Below are 21,524 nucleotides of genomic sequence, written 5' to 3'. Positions count from 1 at the left end.
AACATTAAGAATATTAAATTTCATGACAAATTTGACATTTTTAATTATTTTTATTGGTTCTTATGAATTAATTAGAAACATCTTATATTATGAATTGGAGAAAGCATTAAGGTGAATGATTGTTATAAAAACTTGTCATTTAAAAACTAATTATTTAAAGGATAAAAGACTAAAACAAGGATAGTTTTAGTTGAGGTATTAAACTACAAGTTTATATATAAATTTTCTATAAATTATGGATGAAGACACAAAAGATTATTGGTGGGATGTCGGTTGGCATGTTGCTTGAAGGAAGTTTCATTAAAAAAACAGACATGGCGTGAAAGGAGACAATAAATAATGAAAAGTGACCTCATTGCTTTGCTCATCCAAATCCACCCCCGCCTTCCTGTTCTGTTCCTTGTCTCTCTATCTTTTTATTATTATTATTATTACTACTATTACTATTACTACTATTTTGATCCCGAATGTTTTAACACCGATTAGAATAGTTTATAGGCGGCTTTTAAATCATCACTTATAAAATATGAGATAAAAATATAAGAAAACTTTTATCTCGATTTGTATAAAACATACTTAGGTTTTATTTAGGATCACAAATAAAAATAGTTATGAATATGTTTTGTGTAAATCGAAACAAGACTCTTGTTACATTCTGGTTTTGTATTTTTTAAATTACTATTGAAAAGTTAGATATAAGCTATGAGTCCTTATAAAATACTTATAATTGTAATTACAAACTAGCTTTGCAGCCCCATTCATGCTTTATTTGGATTGCAATCTTAGTTTTCAAACTTCATACTCATGATGTATCTTGTCGACTATTCCAACTTTTTTTTTTATTGCTTGTTTGATTCTAAATATAAAACTCATTTTATAATATAAATTACATAACAAAATGGGTTTTATATTTAAAACTGTAAGGAGTAATTTTTTTTTAAATCTGTCCTATTTCCACTTTATTATGGTTATGATCACGTTTTTTTTGAACTCACTTTTTTTTTTAAACCAGTCTTCAACCTATTTTCAACCAAGTGGGGCGTATGCCCAGTTCAACACCACTCACCGGCGGCCTGCGCCTACAACGATGATTATTAATATTGAGACTATGAATAAAGATTTCAACTTTTTTATTTTAAAAAAAATTAGATAACTCTTTGTTATTTTACTGATAAATTCAAATTTAAAAATTGATGTTTGATATTTAAAATTGATAATATTTTTAATACTACTACTGTTACAATTACACCAAACATTATACTATTAGCTGGGATCAATTATATAAATTATATGACATCATTGTACTCTATTAATAACTAGCGTTAAAATCTTGATAACTAACTCACATGTGATTCTATATTTTTAATAATAGATATAAAAAAATATAAAAGCATTGATTCATATGTAATTCTATCAAAATTAGAGCTACCTATCATTATTGATATTCCTAATTTTTCATTTCTCTTTAGGTAAAAGTACTCTAGTAGTCCATAATATAAGACATCGGTTAAAAGAAAATTATGATTCAAAATATAAGATGTTGTCAAAATAATTAATATAATTTTTTTATTTTCACCCTTGTTAAATGTAGGAGAAAGAGGATAGAGATGAAAGATAATAAAAGTGTAATGTTAATGGCAACTTTATCACTTTCTAACGACAAAATAGAAAAAGTATAACATTTTAGGACAAATTTACTAACTAAACTTTCATAGAAAAGTTAGCAAACTTTTTATATTATGGACAGAATGGAATATATATATTACTCCTCCTGTCCTTAATATAGGACCTAATTGTTGAGTTAGTTTTGGTCCTAATTATAAGACTCATTTTTTATATTTATCAATTTTCTCTAAATTACTCCTATGGATACTCCCTCAACTATAATCAAGTAGAAAAGGGAAAGAGAGTATTGATAAAAATGATTATAATATTTTAGGAAAAACATGTCACATTTCTTATAATTAACTAACTTACCTAACTTTTTTAATTTAATCAAATTAGTTAAATGGGTCTTATATTAAGGACCGGAGGAGTACAATTACAAATATGTAAAATTTGTTGACATTGATTTTTGATCATTACACCGATTGGAAAAGACCAGATCGGCTCACTTGACTAATGTCATGCCCGCTGTTTAATTACTTCAGCCTCACAGAATGATTTGAACCTTCCATTTAATCCATTGATTACATAAAATTATTTCTAGAAACTTCATAATATTTGAAATTGCTTCACTGCTGTTTTGTGTGTGTGTGTGTGTGTGATCAGAGAGAGAATGGTTTTCTATACTTTGTGCTGTAGTTAAAAATGAAATTCTAGCCAAATCACTGGTAGCATTTATAACTAGGAAATCACTAGACTGCATGCTTTAATTTCACCTTTAAGAGAAGTTAGTTAAGTCATATTGTTCATGATTTATAAATAATGCTATTTCCTAAAGTTTTATACTGATATATGATTGCAATGAAACCGAGAGAGGGGGACATAGTTTACAATCTGTGACATTCAAGGCTAATAAACATTTCTATCCAAATGAATTAAATTATATTTAAAAACTAAAATAAAAGTTCTAATTTTGTCTCCTTCTCTTGGAGCCAAGATATAACAACAATCTTGGCACACCACAAAGCATCCATCAAACATGCACAAGTATGCCTCTAAATTGAAACGCCATAATTTTCAATCTTCTTTTGACATAATCTTTGAGGCTATGACTCTATGAGGGGACTTAGACCTTTCGACCGTACGAAAGAACCATCACAAACTCCTTTGCCGAGTCCCCAACAAAGGAATGAATCTTCTCAGATTTAGGCACTGTCTCTAACCACATCTCTGCTACGTGCTTCAGCTGCAGTGAAGGTAACAATGGCTTCCCTCTTAATGAGATTTCCACCTGTGCCAGTCATGTTCACTGAAGTCAATCAGCTTCTGAGAAATGAGATACTGGTTCCTACGTTTTCATAGAGACTAGAGACACTAGAATTGTTAATCGCTCGAAATGCACTCACCTCATCTTCGCTTGCAAGGCCAAGCTTCTTCACAATGTACTTCTTGATGAATGAAACAGGTAAATTGACATCCCTGTTATAATTCCAAGACTAGTCAGTGAACACTGTGACTCACACACACGGGACACACCTGTGGATGTAACTTAGTACGTAGCTGTGTGTATGTGCATGGACACATCTGAGTTATGAATACAAGTCCGAAGAAAGAGCCTAGCCTATAAGATTAGCCTATTAGGAGGGAGAACCTCTTGACTTGTACCACACTTGTGAGGCCTCTCGATATGAAGCTCATAACAATAGAACACACACTGACACACAAGCTCTGGGCGTTTAGTTTTGTGCAGCATATAGAATTTTGCACTAAATAGAACGCAAGAATTCTCACACACATGCTTATGATGAATTAATTTTTCAGACCAGTAACTGTGAATCATGGACTACCAATAAGTGAGACTGTTGAACTTGAATTATGAGTTCAAAATAATACTGAGGTTCATAACCAGATTTTCTGAAGCAGTATGCTTTAAATGCTGTGATTACCTAAAGAAATAAGATCAGTATGTCTTTCACAAAAATTAAAGAATCAGAAGCAACGCATGGATCACCATTAAATGCGGCCTAAGCAGACAATGAAGAAAATCAGACAAATGCAAAGGGTCTTGTGAGTGGTGATAGTCACCAGCTTTTCTTTTGCACATAACAATACAAGGTAGACAAATGGCATGATTTGGAGGATGTATATAAGATATACGAGTTTTGCTCCTTTAACACAGAAGAATCAAGCAGATAAACAAATATGTTGTGAAATCTAGTTCAAATTTATAAGGAAAGCAGTGAGAAGAGGGACAATGATGCTCACTTGACCCTCAGGTAGCAGGAAGGTATCTGTGGCAAGCGTGCACGCACATCCCTGGAGCCAGTAATTAATATCTCAGATATTTAAGTTTAGAAAGCTAAAATAATTTTAAGAGAATAGAAGCTCTATGAAATGTAATCTCACTTCTCTTCAGAAGCAACTAACGAGAACCATATTGGAGTGATTCTTTCGTTGCTTTGGATGCTTGAAACAGCAAATACAGGTTCTGCAGGAATATTTAAGTCCTGAGCAAATTTGACCCTTCTTTGTTGTTTGATCCTCAACCCCTTAGCCTTGATGGGATCTGGTAGAACCAGAGTTGCCTCATTTTGATCACTAGCTGCCATAATTTTGGTAGGATTGGAATTATTGTTGCAAGGTTCAACAGGCACTGCAACATTAATATTTGCTTGCATATTGTTGGACTCCGTAGACTTCGCATTTTCTGCAGCTTCCATCAGGTAGTTCAAGGGCTCCCACATAGGAGCTTTTCCTTTCCATGTAGCAGCATTTTTCTCAGAATTTTCATTGGGCACTTTTTGCTGGTTCAAATCTGGTTCTAAGGAAGTCTTCTGGTTCTAATATAAAATTGGACAGGAAACAAGTTATGTAACGAGGCAGAGATTCGAAAACATTTAGCATGAAAGAAGGACAATCTCTAATTGTTTCCCATCAGATTTTTCAGTAAAAAATGGCAAAACTGGTGTACTACAGAATGCAAAGAGAGCTCAAAGAAAATAAGACAGCAGAAGGAAAGCTTTGTTTTCTTCACCTCAATTTCAGTTGTCACATTTTCAGTTTCGGGCTGACAGTGCTCCCGTTCTGTCTTGTTATCTCCTGCTACTTTTTGAGGCTGAGGTTGACTAGTAGAGGGAATGTATTCTTTTGGAATGGGTTTTTTCCTTGCTACAGATTTTGTTCTTGATAAATTTTTAGGAGAGCCTTCCAAAATTTCTATCCCATCCAGTCTTCCATGTTTCTTAGCGGCTGATCTTTTCTGCAACTCAAAGGCAGCAAGAGCAGATTCTTGTTCATCCAAAAATTTTTTTGCTGCGGTTTTCGCCCTTCTTTCGACTATACAAGAATGGCTTGATAGCTTAGTTGGACTGGTGCTTAATGAAGGAAGAACCCTCTCCTTCTTCTTGGAATTGGATGGCAATGGAAAGGAAGGCACAGGCACACTTTCAGGTGCCTCAGCATTTTCTTCCTCATGAGGGAAAATTTTATCCCTCAAATCTTGCAGATTATGGTCTGCCCTGTAAATTAGGAAGAGAGCGAAGAAATTAGCCAAATACATGTAAAATAACAGGAAGGAAGAAATTCCATAGGAAAAAAAAAATACCAGGTTTGGCCAACGAGCTTATCAGGTAGGATGGCAAAACCTCAAATTTAAGTAAAAGGTAAGTACATGCAGTCACAAAATTTAACAGCTTGACCCTATATGTTATTTATTTTGTGGATATAGTTTGATCTTAATCAGAATAATGATCAGTACAATTCTGTAGACCTGAGTTTTGTCCTAGTTTACTTCACTAGCAGCTCAACCATAATAATACGTCAGAACTAAGAAAAGGGCTGGTTGAGGGAGGGCGAGGCACACATTTTAGGTTCCAAAAACTCCAGAATTCTAAACCAGACCAGATTAAGTATAAGCAGTTCATTTGCATGTGAACATTAATTGACCATGCGGTATCAAAAAAAAATTAATTGACCATACCACTACATAATAATACACTGGAAGTGAAATAGTTCTACTAATATACCCATTATCCATTTACTTGTAAATAAGCTAAAATAGCAAGTTCTCTTAAAACTGTGATGTCTGTATATTAATATCAGAATAATACAGTGAATGGATCCAAAAGAGGAGTTATGTTATTGGTGACTGCCTTAGCTTTTCCAGTGGAAAAGAACCCAGGTCTGTATTACACTCTGGGCAATGCGTCTGACGCTCATCTCTGAACTTCTTCCTTATGCATTCCCCGCAAACTGAAATTGAATTTAAAATTTAGATAGCTGCACATAGTAATATTCTGATTTGCAATGAAGCAATACATGCATCACACGTTCATTCATTTAACATTACGGAGAAAGGAAAGAGGAAGGAGGTCAAGATCAAGTTTCTACCAATACCCTCTAATAAGCATATGCTCATTAAATGCAAGAAGTGAAATCACAAGCCGAAGTAACAGAAGCAGCAAGAAAAAGTGAGGGGGGAAAAAATAAAGGAATTCTCAAAAAGTTAGAATCTTAGAGGCTCATCAATTATGCTTTTCGTGAAGAATATGAATCCTGTACAGACAAAAGGTTAATCATAATTACAAGAAGACAGTCATGAATAAGCTTACATTGAAATGCACGAACACATGTATACTTTCGTTGTTAAAAAGAGATGTACATATGTCATCCTGAGTAGTTTCAATTACTTCTACTGTAGAATTCAGTGTGCAGGTTCCTCTCAGTACAGCCACAGAACTTCCATGAGAATATGCTGCGTGGAAGCAGCTCCATAGGCAAAAGGAGGAGAAAAAAATGAAAAAAAAGGCAGTTTGATCTATTTAAACATGAAAGTACTTTTTGGAAAATTTGAAGTGTGTAAGACTGACGTAAAGATACATCATGCATGGAAAGGTAGCTCTACTTTAACTTTAGCAGTTATCACATCATGCATAAATAGCATTACATGGCACGTAATGCTTTATGCCAGAAAGAGTTCAAATGAAAATCTACCAAGATATCAGAAGAAACAGGTTAAAACTTAAATAAGATAATAATCAGGCAAAAAATAACAACCTCCAGAATCAATATTCTATAAATAGGCTTTTGAGGGTTTGGAAAGCTAAGCTTTTCAGATTCCAAACGTCGCGAAGGGGGGGGGGGGGAAGGGAATCAAGAATGAGGAAAGATTCACAAAGTGGAACATATATAATATTGACAGAAAGATCAGAATGTATTGTGGAAACAGAGCATGAGAAAGAGAGAGAGAGAGAGAGAGATAAAGAGAAGGGAACTTACAGGTGTGCAAGCATTCTGGGATAGTGGTGGCGTCTCTGAATAATTTACCACATAAAGGACACAACAGGCATCGCAAAATCTTCGTCCTCCTGACCTTTATGGTTTGTCCCTCTGTCCCTGTCATAGTCTTCTTTCTCTGCTCCTCCGTCGCTGTCTCTGATAACGACAAACACATAACAAACGCACAAAAACACACCTCCTTACTCACGTACTCGCATGGTGCATGTCACCAACAAAGCAAGAAAATCACGACGTTTTCCAACATTAAGGACGAAAAATCCCAGAAGAATCACAAGAAATAACATAGCAGCCACGACCAACCAAAACCAAGGGTTCCACAATCCCAAGCTATAATAGGATTGAAACGAGGAAAGAAGAGGAAGAAAAGAAAAATACACAGTGTGGGGGGTTTTTGGATTTGAAGTAATGGACGTGCGTCTTGTTCGATTCGTGCAATGAGAATAATGAAGAGTTATTGATTTGTTCGAGGCTCAAAAGACTAACAGCTGATTATAGCTTTTGTGAACGTGAAGGCGCTTCTACGAAAGAGATGGTAGTACGAACGACGACGACGACGACGACATAATGTGTTAACGAAAAGGAGTCGTTGACAAAGGCGACCCTGTCTTCTTTAGAATTGTTTAATCAAACTTAAACCTAATAATTTTCTCGATTCCACCTCCTAATTTTTTCATTCATATTAATTTAGTCCTTCTTGATGTCTAGCTATATTTTAAATTTAAAATACAACATAAAATTCAGCTATTAGATGCCAAACTCATGCATTGCATGAAGTTCAACCATATATTCATCACTAAAAAATAATATCTATAAATTTTTTACATATAAGCATAACTCAAGAACCCAATTATTATCGGATGAACTTGAAAAGCTCATACTATTGAGGGCTAAGTTTTATAATTCACCAAAGTTTTCAAGAACTCTATTTTCCCTTCATTGTATAACTCACATACACACATGGAGTAACAATATTTTATAATCTACTCCTCTGGTCCTTAATATAAAACCCATTTAACTAATTTGATTAGATTAAAAAAGTTAGGTAAGTTAGTTAATTATAAGAAAAGTGACACATTTTTCCTGAAACACCATAATCATCTTTCTTAATACCCCTCTCCCTCTTCTACTTGATTATGGTTGAGGGAGTATCCATAGGGGTAATTTAGAAAAAATTAATAAATATGAGAAATGGGTCTTATATTTAGAACCAAAACTAACTCAAGAATTGGGTCTTATATTAAGGACCGGAGGAGTATAATTTATATAAAAATTTGTAAGATCTATAATGAATCACATTGTTTACAAGAGCAAAATTTATAGCAAGTCAAATTTTTTATACTGATCCTAATTATAAGACCTACGACAGGAGGTCATATACATAAATAGTACATTCTTTGAATTTTGTATAATGTATGAGATTTGAAATCTAGCAATTAGGTAAATTAGAGGAAGAAATTAAAGGGGAATATGATCAAACAAATACGACCAATGTTGTGTGGACTCATTTCCTTACCATGCAGAGAGCCCAAAGTCTTCAACAATCCTTTGAGATTAAAAAATATGTTCACATATTTTCAAGGCATGTCTATATGGATTAAGTGACCCTAGGACACAAATTATGTCTTTTTTTATTTTGGCCTCCTCAAATAATTATAAGGTATGTAGGAATATATAAATTTTTCTCACATCAGTACCATGTTACAAAGACAGAGATAGACGTGAGTAAAATCATACGCCTCAAGTGATTCCTAGTGCACCTCACTCGTAAGTCAATATCTCTTTTCTTACAGCATTGTGCCATTATAGTGAAAAATCAGGCCTCTTATAAGATAGGACTACCTTAGGTTGATATCAAAAGTTTAAAACTCTGAGTTTTGGAGGCAATCTAGAGTCCTAAACTTTGTTGACAAAAAAAAAGAGTCCTAACCATTATTTATTATGCAGAAAATTCAAACTTTTTGGGGTTGTGTAAATCCAAACGTAAGCAATCAATCACGCCTCTGAACAACTTGGAGTTGGGTCTTCTTTCACTTAATGAAACTAAGAAAGAATACATTAAATACCTTAACTTTTAACTAACTACGAGGAGCAGAAAAAGATGAGAAGAATTCTGTGTTTTTCCAAATTTTTTGCCATCTTTTATATATAACTTTAAATTCTCTAAATATAAAAATTCAAAGACAAAAGTTTTGTTATAGACACAATCATATTCGCATTGTTAAAGATCCTACGTACAGTGATGTTTAAACTCTTGAGCAGGCTGCATCCTATACTATCACAACAATTACTTAAATCAAATCTAAATGATGATATTGATTGAATATGCAACAAATTAAAGTAGCAGCAAATTCAAACCCAGAAAGAACAGCAACCGAATTGAAATTCTGACAAAAGGTATTGAAGATAAATTTATTTTGGATATATCATAAAAAACCACGGAAACTACACATAAATTTCCTTAAACTTCAACTTCTTCAAAGAAAATCAGCACATTATTATATATCTTAAACAGTCACAAAATAAAGGTGAAAATGAAACCAGATGAGAGAATTAATATGCAGGTTAGGAACTGTACTAAAGGAAGACGATGTAGAGACACAAAGGTCTGACTTCTTAGATTATACTTTTGAATATTTATATAATTAATGTCTATGCTCTTTGTGATAATATACAGAACTGTGCAAAGTACTCCATAGAGTGTATTAACAACTCTTAGTTAACTTGTACCCAAAAAAAAAAACAAAAACTCTTAGTTAACTTAAAGCAAATTATATAGTTTATTACTTCACTACGAGCAATATGATGATGCGTATAATTTGACATTTTGACCCGTTGCGTGTTAAGGTTATTCAAGTTAAGATTTGTCTGGTATTGTTGACTTTATCAGCACAAATGCTGAGTTCTTATAGGAGATGTAATATGAACATCGATCTAGCATAACAAGCCATAAATTCTACGATTTACCTCATATATACTTGATATCGGCTCACAAGATTCATATATAGTGAAATATATATGTCTAGTTATATATGAATAAGCATATTCACTAAACTGATTATAAGAAAGATAAAAGGTATATAAATTAACTTGTAACAACCCTAACCAAGTAACTTAAGCCTATTTTGGTTATATATTATCAGCACAAACACAAATCAGTACAATAACTTTAACATACTACGCATGTAGTCACAGTATTAGTTATGTCTGTGCAGGATTTTTTTTTTTAATTTAAAATTATTAGTTAACTAAGCTTCTCATGATTTATTAATGATAAGTTTGCTATATATATATATATATATTATATTTCGTGTTGATGATAATTGCTAGAAAAATAGATAATTTCTAGTTGATAAGAGGATTATAGCAAGGAAGATTCATCCATCCTCATTCTGGGTGAATATTTATTTTCACTTAAATGCCCATAAAAATATGCATATATGCTAAGCCAGAACAAGAGAGTAATTACTATAAAATTCGTATTAAATTAAAATTAATTATTGAATGAGCAAATAGAAGGAAAAAGTGAGTAACTTGGCGAAGACAAAGTAAGATTTTTTTTTCCCCCCTTACAAGCATGGATCTCGCCTTTCATTGATTTTCTTTCGCAATCTGATCTAACTTTCACCCTTCAATGTATTTCCGCAATTATAATATTTGTAAAATCTTATTTTTGCAAAGGCACACATGAATTTTTAATTGCATTTATACAAAATAATTATATTTATTCAACCTTTTTATTTTTCTCTTGTTATCTTCGACGCCGTCGAAAAAATAGGCTTTTTTTGTCTCTATTGGAGTCATCTATATCGTATAGCGAAATCATTTGACTGACACTTTAGATATCTTTTGATAAATTGTTTTTGCATTACTAAAATCATATTCATCCCTAACAAAAACCCTAGTAAAAAAGGATTTATTTTTTCGATTCTTGAGAAAAAGTTGTCCCACCTTTAATCCCAAGAAAATAAACCAAATAGAACAATGAAATAAAGGATTGAGAGATAATTAAACACACCAGGAGAGAAGAGAGAAGAAACAAGTACCTAATGAACGGATACAATGTTCGATGAAAATGATGCGGAGCAATGTTGAGGACTCAAATTTAGGTTTTATAACCTTTATCTTTTGGTATATTATTTGAGTCACCCTTAATGTTAAGCTTCCTTTTTACGCAAAACATAATGTGTCATATTTTAATACGCGTCGTTTTGATGCATACTGATACGTCGTTTTGATGTATACTGACATGTCGTATTGGTTATTATTATAATTTTTTTTAAAATTTTCAATAATAAAGAGCTATCTATGAAATATAAGAAATGTATGCCGGCCTCATTTAATTAGTCTTATTTAATTTTATTACAAAACACCAGCTTCATTCCTTTTTGCAACATCAAGAGCATTTGAATGAGATAGAATTAATGCATGATTAAGCATACAAAAAGAAAGTCAAGAAGTGCCCATCAATGAATTAGATAGAATGTTTTTTTTTTTACCTCCTTTGGATCAACATCAAGAGCATTTGAATGACCTAACAAGGTTTGTCCTTGCAACAATTGTAGCATTAGACAAGCTGAGTTATGGGAATTCTTGAACATGTCTTGACTTCATTAGATCTTTCGATAGTTGAGAATCAAAACTCAAAACTGACGGTTTGATATATTGTCTAAGAACATTAATGAAGCACCTCCTACGCTATGATGCTTCTACTAGCCGATGGGAAAAAACTAAAACTAGAATTTTTCATAGAGATGATGTTGACCCATGTTTGTAATTCTGATTTTAACCTTTATTTTTTCGTGGACTTCATATTCGCTTGTTACATCTATGTATAATTTTTTCATATTAATCCTTTCACATGCCATGTAAATGCTTGTTACATTTGAATGAGCAAGAATATAAAGAATTGCTAATTAGTAATTAGCAACCAATAATCAATAAATCTATACATGTTACATGAGGCTTTATGTGCTATTCATTAGTTATAATAAATAGTACAAATTAATTTGAGCTTTGTGCAAAGCCGTGAGACACACTCTTACTTGTCTTACAACAATTTAATTAAACAGCCAAATATTTTTTTTTTGACATTTAATTAGTGGAATAGCTTTTTTTCTCTTTTAAATTAGCTATTTAAAGACATGTCACTTTAATTTATGAAACTACGGAAGATCGTTCTTCTCAATTTTTTTTTAATAAAATAAAACAGTTAAATAATTCTTTCCAAGCAAAATGATCTTAAAAAGACAGCAAAAGCAAATCATACAAGGAAGCTTCTGATCTATTTCAATAACTGTAATACCTTTTTGAACCTACCAATCACACATATAAGTATTATGACAACAAAATGACAGGTTCTAAAATCACACTGGGGAATTTAAACGTAAAGTTGGTAGTTGCGAAGTTATTTGAGAAGAAAACGTTAAAAGAGTCTTCCGTTCTTGAATCCCATTTTCTGTAGACATGGTAATTCCATGTCTTCTAATCCAATCCTTCGTTGAAAAGTATAATTGTTCATGCCAGAATCCTTCAGGATTAACTGGAAAGCACTCGTGAACATTTTTTCACGCTTAAGTAAATATAGGATAACTGATATCAACTAAGAATGAAAAGCAGTACAATAGTGTGCCCTCAAAGTACACACTGATGATTATCAACAATTCAACGAAATCTGAATTCATAGCTTAGACTCTGAACTGTTTTCAAGCCGCGTTGGTGCCAGAAAAAATAAAAATACTTCATATCAACCCACATTCCTTGGGATGTTCGGTGGCTCTCACTGGATCCTTCGACATTTATTATTCTCGAGAACAAAATCTTGAATCACCCTACAATAAAAATTCTCTCAACAGTGATCACCGCACAGTATGTAGGCGTTCTTGAGTTAGTCTCTCAACACATTTCCAGAATAATGATCAATATTTCACGATCCTACTAGCCCCTTTTTACGAGCATAAGCAATTATGCAGATAAACAAAGTTGCACAGCATAGTCCAGTGACAATAACTACCTGCCGAATGTAGGAGATAATTAATCGTTGTTTTAAATGTCAGTTGAAAAAAATTACAGAGCAAGAAGCAATAGTTTGCATACCCATTTGAACATGTAACCATGGTTCTCCGTCCAAGTGTACGGGATATTCATTCCAAATATTCCAGCCACCAAAGAATAGATAGACGTACAGACAGTTCCTGAACTCAGAAAGAGCTCTAACTGCGGTGATAAAAAAGAATAAATTTAAAGGATGAGCAATCTCATATGAAACCCAAAAAAAAAAAAAAAAAATGCTACATCACAGAATAATTACAAATGACATGCACAATGCAGAAGCTCAAGAGCACCTGGATAAGCTGATTACGATGGTTGTCAAGCTGCAAAATGAGAAAGTTGGGCTCACATTATATGCCATTCATACAATGACCGGAAAAAAAAAAACCCAATAACATGCACGTGAGTAACCTGAATATTAATATAATCTTCTGTATCATCAATGTACTCCCGGAGCTGCAAATGATACAGAGAAAGTAAACAATTACAAAATATGCCAGTTTACAGATTAAAAACTGACACATTGTCATTAACGGATCTATAAAATCAATCAATGGAATTTGTAAACCTAAAATAGCACAGAGTACTAGACTTCCAAAAGGACTGAAGCGGACGTCAAGAGTGTCTAGTTTTTCAACACTCTAAAAACTCTCCAAGAAGTTTTAATGTTCACAAAGCACCCTTGCGAGAAGGCATGAATTTAGCAGCAGAATGATCATAATCTCAATAAAATTAGGACTGTTTAAAAGGGCAACCTCAATCAAAGCACAGTGATTTACCAGCCTCTGAATTAGCATAAAACGGAAGGCAACTGAGAATCCAAAAAAGTTCATGCTTCTCTAAAGGAGCAAAATGATAGTCAGTCACAAAATGTTGCAATGATGGATCATTATCATTTCAACAGATGGATCACTCTCTATCAGTAATACAAGAGAGTTTTGGGAATTCAATGTCGCTGATTCTTAGGTTTGATTCCAAAGATCACCCCTAGCGCAGCACAGGGAACATTACAAGCTGGCTCAAGATCACCACTGATTATGATATAACCAGATTCTTTTGCGCACAGACTCTTATGTTTGATCCCAAAGATCACCACATACACAACATATTCCATCATTAATTTAATTCCAGTCTTTTCTTCTCGAGCCATGTGGATTTCCAATTAATAATTGGTAATTAAAAATATCAGTTTCATCAAAGATAAGAGGAAAAAAATCGAAAAGCTTCCCTGCATCACAGTAAAATGTAAAAATATTAACACAAGAACCAATAAATTAAGGAATGAAAGAAGCTAAAAAAAAAAAAAAGAAGCTGAGATCGGGAATAAAAATAGAAAACTGAAATCTCTAAACAGCCCATAAAATACACTCGCAAACTATGAGTTAAAGTGCCATAATCTAGATGTGTATTTCCTGAGAAAATATCAGCGCTTTTTGTTCAATTTTGTAATTTGTTGCTGTAAAATTATCACAGCTGTTTAACATCCTCACCTTTATTGCATGAAAACAAAAAACAAATCAGTCCTATATAATTCTTATCACTAAAGAAAATAAAAATAAGGAAAAACTTAATTCGTATCAAATCGAATATGTGATCACTCAACCAAGTAGAATTTGAAGCAATCTCTCATCTAACAGTATATACATATACAAGTTGAGGACATCCCTATAGGTTATAGCTACAGCGGGAGAATTGTCATCATTCCTGAGAAAAGAAACTCAAACAAATTTTAAACAGTAATAAAAGGAGAAGCAAAGAGGCATATCTAATCCGTTCTCTACCATAAATTCAAGAAACTAATGAGGTTAACACATTGACAAGCTATCAGTTTTAACCTTGTCAAACCATAAGAAACTTCGCAGCCTAGAATAAAACTCCGCTGTCACTTACCGTAGATAATTTGTTCAATGTGCCATCAATTTGCATGAAGTAAGCCTGCAAAATACATCAGTAACATTCAAAACATTTTCATAAATATAAACTGAATTTTTCTTCATGTTTCTTTATTTGGAAAGTAAAAAATCTAATAACCTCCAGTAACATTTCAAGCTCCTCCACATTATCTTCATCACCACGCATTGTTGCTACACTTGCTCTACTCGCTCTGGATATCTTTGATCCAATGGTGGGGGAAGCAGGAAACCAATTGGCAGCACCTGATCCACTAACTGGCGAGGATGAGCATAACTTTCTTGACAAGTATAGGTCAGCCATGTCATCATCATCATCCAGTAATTGTTCAAGCTCATCTCTAACCTGTATTAGCAAGAACACACCAGGGAAAGAGGAACATATCCATTCAGAAGTAATCTAGGGAGCTTATGTTACCACATAGCTTCATTAAGTCCACTGTCCACATTGAGAGACAATGTTGTTAGGGGAAATGAAGAGTAGAACTCAAATGAAAAAATATGTGATAACATATTATGAATGTTGGGCAGAAAGGACGAGAACAATTGCAGAGAGATGGGTATCAGTACCACTGAACACGCAGGCAACCATACTAAGTATAGTTATTGAGCTTTTAGATTTTTTTTTTTTTCCTGCTGTAATTTTCATGGTTCAAGGGAAGAAAAAATCATCCATTTCAACCCCCCCAAAAAAGGTACATACATAAAAACACAATAGAAGTAAAGTATCTAAGTTGATGATTACGCTAGAATCAAACATTTTAGAATCAAAAAATATAAGGAAAAAATTGTCAAATATTTAGAATCCCCTAAACAATAAATATTTCAAGCATTAGCCTTAATCATTTGACATTTCTTGACCTGTAAACATTACAATAATTGATAGGCCTCAACAGGAACAAAGGAGGTGAATTAACTTTCAGTTTCATACATCTTCCCTTCCTTATTCCTTACCTCAAGAAAAAGGGATGTGCCTTGAAAGGGGGGGGGGGGTACAGCAAAAAAAGCTAGAAATCATACAAGAAACAGCAGTTAAAAATTGTTATAGATAACATATATAATCCCCGCCCCAGAAAAAAAACTTTAATATCTGGTAAAACACAACTTTGACACATAAGATGAGCTAACCAGAGCTGGTTTTGGAAACAAACTTCTGAAGCTTGAAAAAATCTAGAAAACTGATACGAAGGGCATTTTGATTCTCTCCACTCAGGTTATGTCTTGTGTGCCCCCACTTTATTAAAATCCATCTGTGACTTGGATTGAACAGAATTCTACAAACCAAATTGAAACTTTGGGCTGGCTTTTTTCCCTCCTCAACATTTAAAGTGCAGAAGTTATCATCACCACCATGGTGCTTGTATCTCATTTCATCCCCTTTCATCTCACCTTCACCACCATGCACCTCCTTGTGCTCACACTCGTTCTCCTCCAAAAGAGAACAACTTTTGACTGCAGGAGACATAGCCATGGTGATCAAAGGAACTGTGGTAGCCTTCACTACCCATGTCCTAGTGCTCTAACAATCATGAGAATCAACACAAGCTCCATTCTCACGTGAATTCCTTAGAATCAACACATGCATACACATACTACACTTTCTTCATTTTCAAATCAAAACTACACATATCAATAGATGGAATCAAACAGCTCAAAACTGTGGTTCATGACATTTCATAGAGCAAACAATAAAACATTCATGTCGAACAGGAAGCCTTTTGTTGAACCACCCTGTGTTGTTGGGATCAAGGGTTTCTTCTTCACTTCCCGTGTCGAGTTGAGGGGAGAGAAGGTTCAGCCAACAGAGCTGCTACACGGCTTGTGGACTGCTGTTTGATCAAAGCAATGGATGGATTTTGATGAGGAGGAGGTGTAGAAGACGGAACTGAAGTGGACACAATCCAAATGCATTTGAAGTCATGAATGTTATTTTCTCATTCACCATCATGTAAGTATACAAACCCCTCCCCCCCCCCCAAAAAAAAATCCGTTTCAACTCCGAAGTGTCAACAACATCAACAGGCAGAAGGTCCAAACATCTTCAGATACAGAATTTTCAGCAGTACAGCAGAATACAGGGTTTGAGATATACCTTTTGAACCCTAGCAGTCAATCTAGTCATTGCACTTTTTAGTTTACGAACCCTGTCCAAATTACGACTACTAATCTGCAGATTACAACAATGTAAAATGTCAGAAGGTCTAATCATTGAATTATAGCATACACCCAACCCCCAAAAAAACCAAAAAGAAATCCTCAAGCAATCTATTATATATTGTGAAAATAAAAATACACAACAAGAAGTTGAGATGTCTGAATGCGGTAAAAAGAAAAATATCATCAACCATTTTAAACAAATGACACTGACACTCGGTCACCGCTTGCTCAATATTTGTGAGAAAGAGGACTAACCAGGTAAAAGATGACAAAGCTGATTATAAACCTAAATGTCAGGTTAACTTTTTGGATCTTCACTTTAAATAAAGTTTTACTTTTCATCCTTCAACTTTGAAGGATAAATTTGTCATTTAGCCTTTAATATTATCAATGTGTTGGTTAGACTTTATTAGCAGAGAAGTACTAACTAAACATCTCATACATGTAGAACGACAATATGACCCATAGGATAGTTCCATTAGTGATTCCCACAGAGTTAAAGTATGGAAATCCTTGATCATATATTGGGAGACAAAGGTAGAAAATGGGGGCAAAAACGTTACAGGATGACAGTGAAACTTCATACAAGGGACAAAAGAATGTTTTGGCATCAATTATATATGTACCTTGGAGGTAAGTTCATCTAATGCAGGATAAGCGGCCATCTCCAATTCTGTTGTACGTGCAGCAAGGAAACTACAAATGGCTTCTAAAGCTACCTCCAAGGCACGGAATTCAAAGGGGGACTCTACATTGCATAATCTAGAGCATTCAGTGATGGATGCCAAAAGAAGTAAAAGCAACGACTGAGGAAAAATATATCATAAAGAAATTAACAAGGAAATAAATAAGGTGCAACAAAGAAGACAAATTTCAAAGATTGAAACTAAGCTACCACTCATGGCTCATCCAAAAAGCATACCGTCTTCCTCAGCTGCTTCCATGTCATACTGTCCAACAGAATACTCTTTACGATCTCCTGTTTGGAGGTTATTGGCATTTGCTTTAGGCAACCGTCTTTGAAGTTCTTCAACAACAGGGATCACATTTTCATCTGTTGGATCCCTCAGCAATACCTATCCAACAATTTAGCTACAATTACAATCTATCAATAGTGGCCCAATTCAATTTCTGGAAACAGTTTTATGTTCTACAAATGCATAAAGGTACAAGTCACTAGTCAAATTTATGAACCGGACAGAGAAGATAGTCAATGAACTTGCTGAGGCTGAATTATACACATTTTATCAGTATCTGTTTCGGGGGCTATTAGGCATAATTGAGGTCAGCAATTAAGTCCATACGGGAATTTTAACTTATAATACATTAGCTTGAGGTTCCATGATATATGGCTTTACATTAATGGACAAGACAAGCTAAAAAGTAGTTTATTGTTTTCATAATCATTTGCATCAACGAGCTTGATAGAAGATACATAAATTAGACAACAAACCACAAACAACATATTATCCCCCCCCCCCAAAATAAAAATAAAAATCATAACGCACCAGACTCCCATCAAATGCATTAGTAAAATGCCAGGAAATGGCCATGCCTACAATCCACCTAGCCCTTATTGATTAATCAGCAGAAGTTCCTCCCGAAGGAGCCACTAAATCACAGCTTAAACCAGAAATTCCTCATACAAATTATTCAACAACTGGTCCACCTCCGTTTCTTGAAGAAACATGCGTTGAACTATTGGGTTATCCACGAAATTAGGTTCGCATGAAGAGTAAAGCAACTTTTAGCGTATGTTACTAGAATAAAGAATAGGATTTATAAAGTGTTTTCTCAATTTCCACTTTCCAGATTTATTCAATTTGCCACTGATAAACTCCCTGTAAGTTATTTATTATCTGACATATTCATCAGTCATAACACAGACAGGGTCAATAAGAAGATCGTCAAAACGGAGAAAATTGACTAACCTCTTCAGCAGTGATAATTGCTTTGACATGCTGAAATCCCAAAATCGCAACAAGAAAAGATAAATATTAAATTAAGACCGGAACTTAATCCCGAAGTGGAAGAAAAAACAGAGTGAAATGTCAAATCAATAAAGGTACCTCCAAGTTAAGAACAATAGCTTTTTCTCGACCCAATATCGTAGACGGATAGGAAAGTAGAGGATCCAGAATCCGAAGATCACGAGCATGAATCTGAACTCGATGCATGATGGCATACTTGTCGATGTCGAGAATGGAGCCCTGACCTGTGGAATCGAAAAGAATCCAACTCCTTGATGACTGCGTTTTCTTCTTGACAGCCACCAGAGCCTGCGGATCGGCCGGCACAACGCTCCCATCCCGAGCCATCTCTGACCATTCCCAGCCTCAAATCACATCCCCAAATTTAAGGACGGCAATAAAACACAGACAAAATTACTTATAGCCCTTCACGCATGTCCACGAACAGTTATTATGTATTCACATTCCATTACATAAAAATGTATTAAAGTGCCAGAAGACAAGACCCGGGTATCAGATTCCGAGAAATGAGGGGGAGAAAAGACTCCCTTTTCTTCTTTTTTATCGATTCAGGAATTAAAACTAACAGTTAATGACTTGATTGAATTTGTTTGATTGCCAAGATTCGTCAGAGTTGATAAGTGGGTTTGGTTTCTGAGAGCAGGACGTTGCACTTGACCCAAAAAAAGAAGCGATGGCGGTATGTGATGAAGGTTGACGAAGGAAGGAGGATGAAGCAAAGGAGCAGGTGTCCATCACGGGGTGTCTGCGGGTACCAGGTAGGGTATAACGCGGCGCAGGGTATTATGGCGAGGCGTACAAGGTCAACGGATGAGATTATGACACGTAACCCACGAATTCCTGAACGTGGAGCGTGGATAAGGGCAAAATAGGAAATAATGAGGCTGACCGCCCCCTCCTCCAACCCTGACACAAAGTACGACGGGTCCTTTGTTGCAGTGAGTTGGAACCACTGTACTTGGAGTAGGTTTGGTCGTTCCATGCAATTACTTTTTTATCCCTGAAAAGAAAGTTAATACCTCACGTCCTCACGGGATTTTGAATTTGCTCAGCTTTTTTTTCCAATTAAAAATCCCATCAAATCAAATCGATTATATATTTTTAATGAATAGTATAATAATTATCCGAACACATTATTGGAGTATTACTTCAGGGGTCACCTCGTACTTACTGGTAAAATAATAAAAGTTGGTTTGAAACACGCTGCTTTCGGCTTTAATATTTCTGCTTTTTTATTCGGTGATGTATACTAATCAAAGCAGCATGAACTGATGATAGGGGAAACGAGGACAAGAGCAAGGCATGTTACCAATAATGTCAGGATATCACCTGCTTGTGTTGGATGTATCCTCAAGTCAAACCTTTTTATTATATTTAAAAACCATTTGTTAACAGTCGATAATTACTTCTTAATTAATCATTTTATCTCCTAATTAGCCAACATGACATTATATTTACGCCTGTAAAGTGAAACCATGATTTTGAAAGCCAAATTGAACTGTTTGGAATAGTTAACTGATCATATTGCGCTACCCAAATTAGACGTGATGGCCCAGAATCCAAAACAGGTTTTATAAAGAAAGCGGGTTAAGTCAACTTTTCTCCTGTGTTTGGGAAATTCAGCTTTCACATAAGTTCAAATAAAACTCTTTTTATATATTTATGTTGAATTTCATCAGATTACTTTTAAAATTATGTTTTAGTATTCATCCAAATACCCTCTTACAATTAGAACATGAAGAAGAATACAAGAGAAAAGAGTGAGACATAGAAATTAATACACTAATCACAAGGGAGAAAACAATAAATTAAGTTGGAAATTAATAGAAAGAATCTTAAAAATGGCTGACTTACCTTTTTTCCTATGCCAATGGCAACCGCGAAAGAGCACAAATGTTAAAAGGATGGAGGATTACAAAGAGAATGAGATGGATTGGAGAAGATGATAGAAAGAGGAAGGTAGAAGTTAATAAGGAGAATTTTGAACGGCGAGGCTTCTAGGGTGAGTTTGAATATCGCAAATATCAATGCTAAAAATCTTGGAAGTTAGGATCACATTAGTTAATTTTTTTATGCATTTTTATTAAAACATTAATTAAGATTTAACAAAGAAATATATGTGTATAATATTATTTTTTATTTAATTATCACATTAACGTTCCTACTGTTGCTGATCCTCCCATTTGAATAATGATTTGTTGGCCTTCTCAATTTGACGTCCAATCCCATTTTTAAAATATTACGTGAAACTTAGAGAATGAATGCAAGATAAAGAACAACTTTCAATTACCATTCCCAAGAAAATGAAATAAAACATATAAGAAAATCACATAATTCTCCTAAGGCCTCTTCTCAATCCCAAGAGATAGTGGTGAGATTATTAGTTGCGTTTGGTAGGAAGTATTAAAAATGAGGGATTAGAATTAGAATTGTAACTGAGAAAATTTAATAAAGAAGTATTTAATATAAGAGATTATTTGTTATATAAGATTAGGTAGGGAGTGGTATTCCCTAA

General features: G+C 34.2%; 2 protein-coding genes across 3 annotated transcripts; both read right to left on the bottom strand.

The window, feature by feature from the left end:
- Positions 1–2,731: 2,731 nt before the first annotated feature.
- On the bottom strand, positions 2,732–7,466 carry LOC114711219 (E3 ubiquitin protein ligase DRIP2-like). The gene is made up of 7 exons (XM_028895589.1): positions 7,426–7,466; positions 6,931–7,038; positions 4,640–5,123; positions 4,012–4,445; positions 3,871–3,921; positions 3,012–3,084; positions 2,732–2,896 (listed from the first exon to the last, which is right to left on the bottom strand). Exons 1-7 carry the CDS (start codon positions 7,464–7,466, stop codon positions 2,732–2,734), a joined length of 1,356 nt encoding a protein of 451 aa, XP_028751422.1.
- Positions 7,467–12,473: 5,007 nt separating this feature from the next.
- LOC114711213 (magnesium transporter MRS2-I) lies at positions 12,474–19,688 on the bottom strand. 2 transcript variants are annotated; one of them, XM_028895584.1, is made up of 11 exons: positions 19,088–19,688; positions 18,950–18,979; positions 17,941–18,094; positions 17,645–17,766; positions 16,954–17,028; positions 14,983–15,207; positions 14,842–14,886; positions 13,363–13,407; positions 13,245–13,274; positions 12,997–13,116; positions 12,474–12,909 (listed from the first exon to the last, which is right to left on the bottom strand). In XM_028895584.1, the coding sequence occupies exons 1-11, from the start codon at positions 19,334–19,336 to the stop codon at positions 12,865–12,867; spliced, it is 1,140 nt and encodes a 379-aa protein (XP_028751417.1). In that variant the 5' UTR covers positions 19,337–19,688; the 3' UTR covers positions 12,474–12,864. The 2 variants fall into 2 exon arrangements, with proteins under 2 accessions (XP_028751417.1, XP_028751416.1); XM_028895583.1 differs by having other exon boundaries at positions 12,474–12,913; positions 19,088–19,686.
- Positions 19,689–21,524: the final 1,836 nt, after the last annotated feature.

Source organism: Neltuma alba, unplaced genomic scaffold, assembly GCF_004799145.2.
Source record: "Neltuma alba isolate B1F8T4 unplaced genomic scaffold, ASM479914v2 tig00011283_pilon, whole genome shotgun sequence".
Lineage (NCBI taxonomy): Eukaryota > Viridiplantae > Streptophyta > Magnoliopsida > Fabales > Fabaceae > Neltuma > Neltuma alba.
The sequence above is the reverse complement of the archived record's forward strand: the minus strand, read 5'-3'. Positions and strand labels throughout refer to the sequence as shown.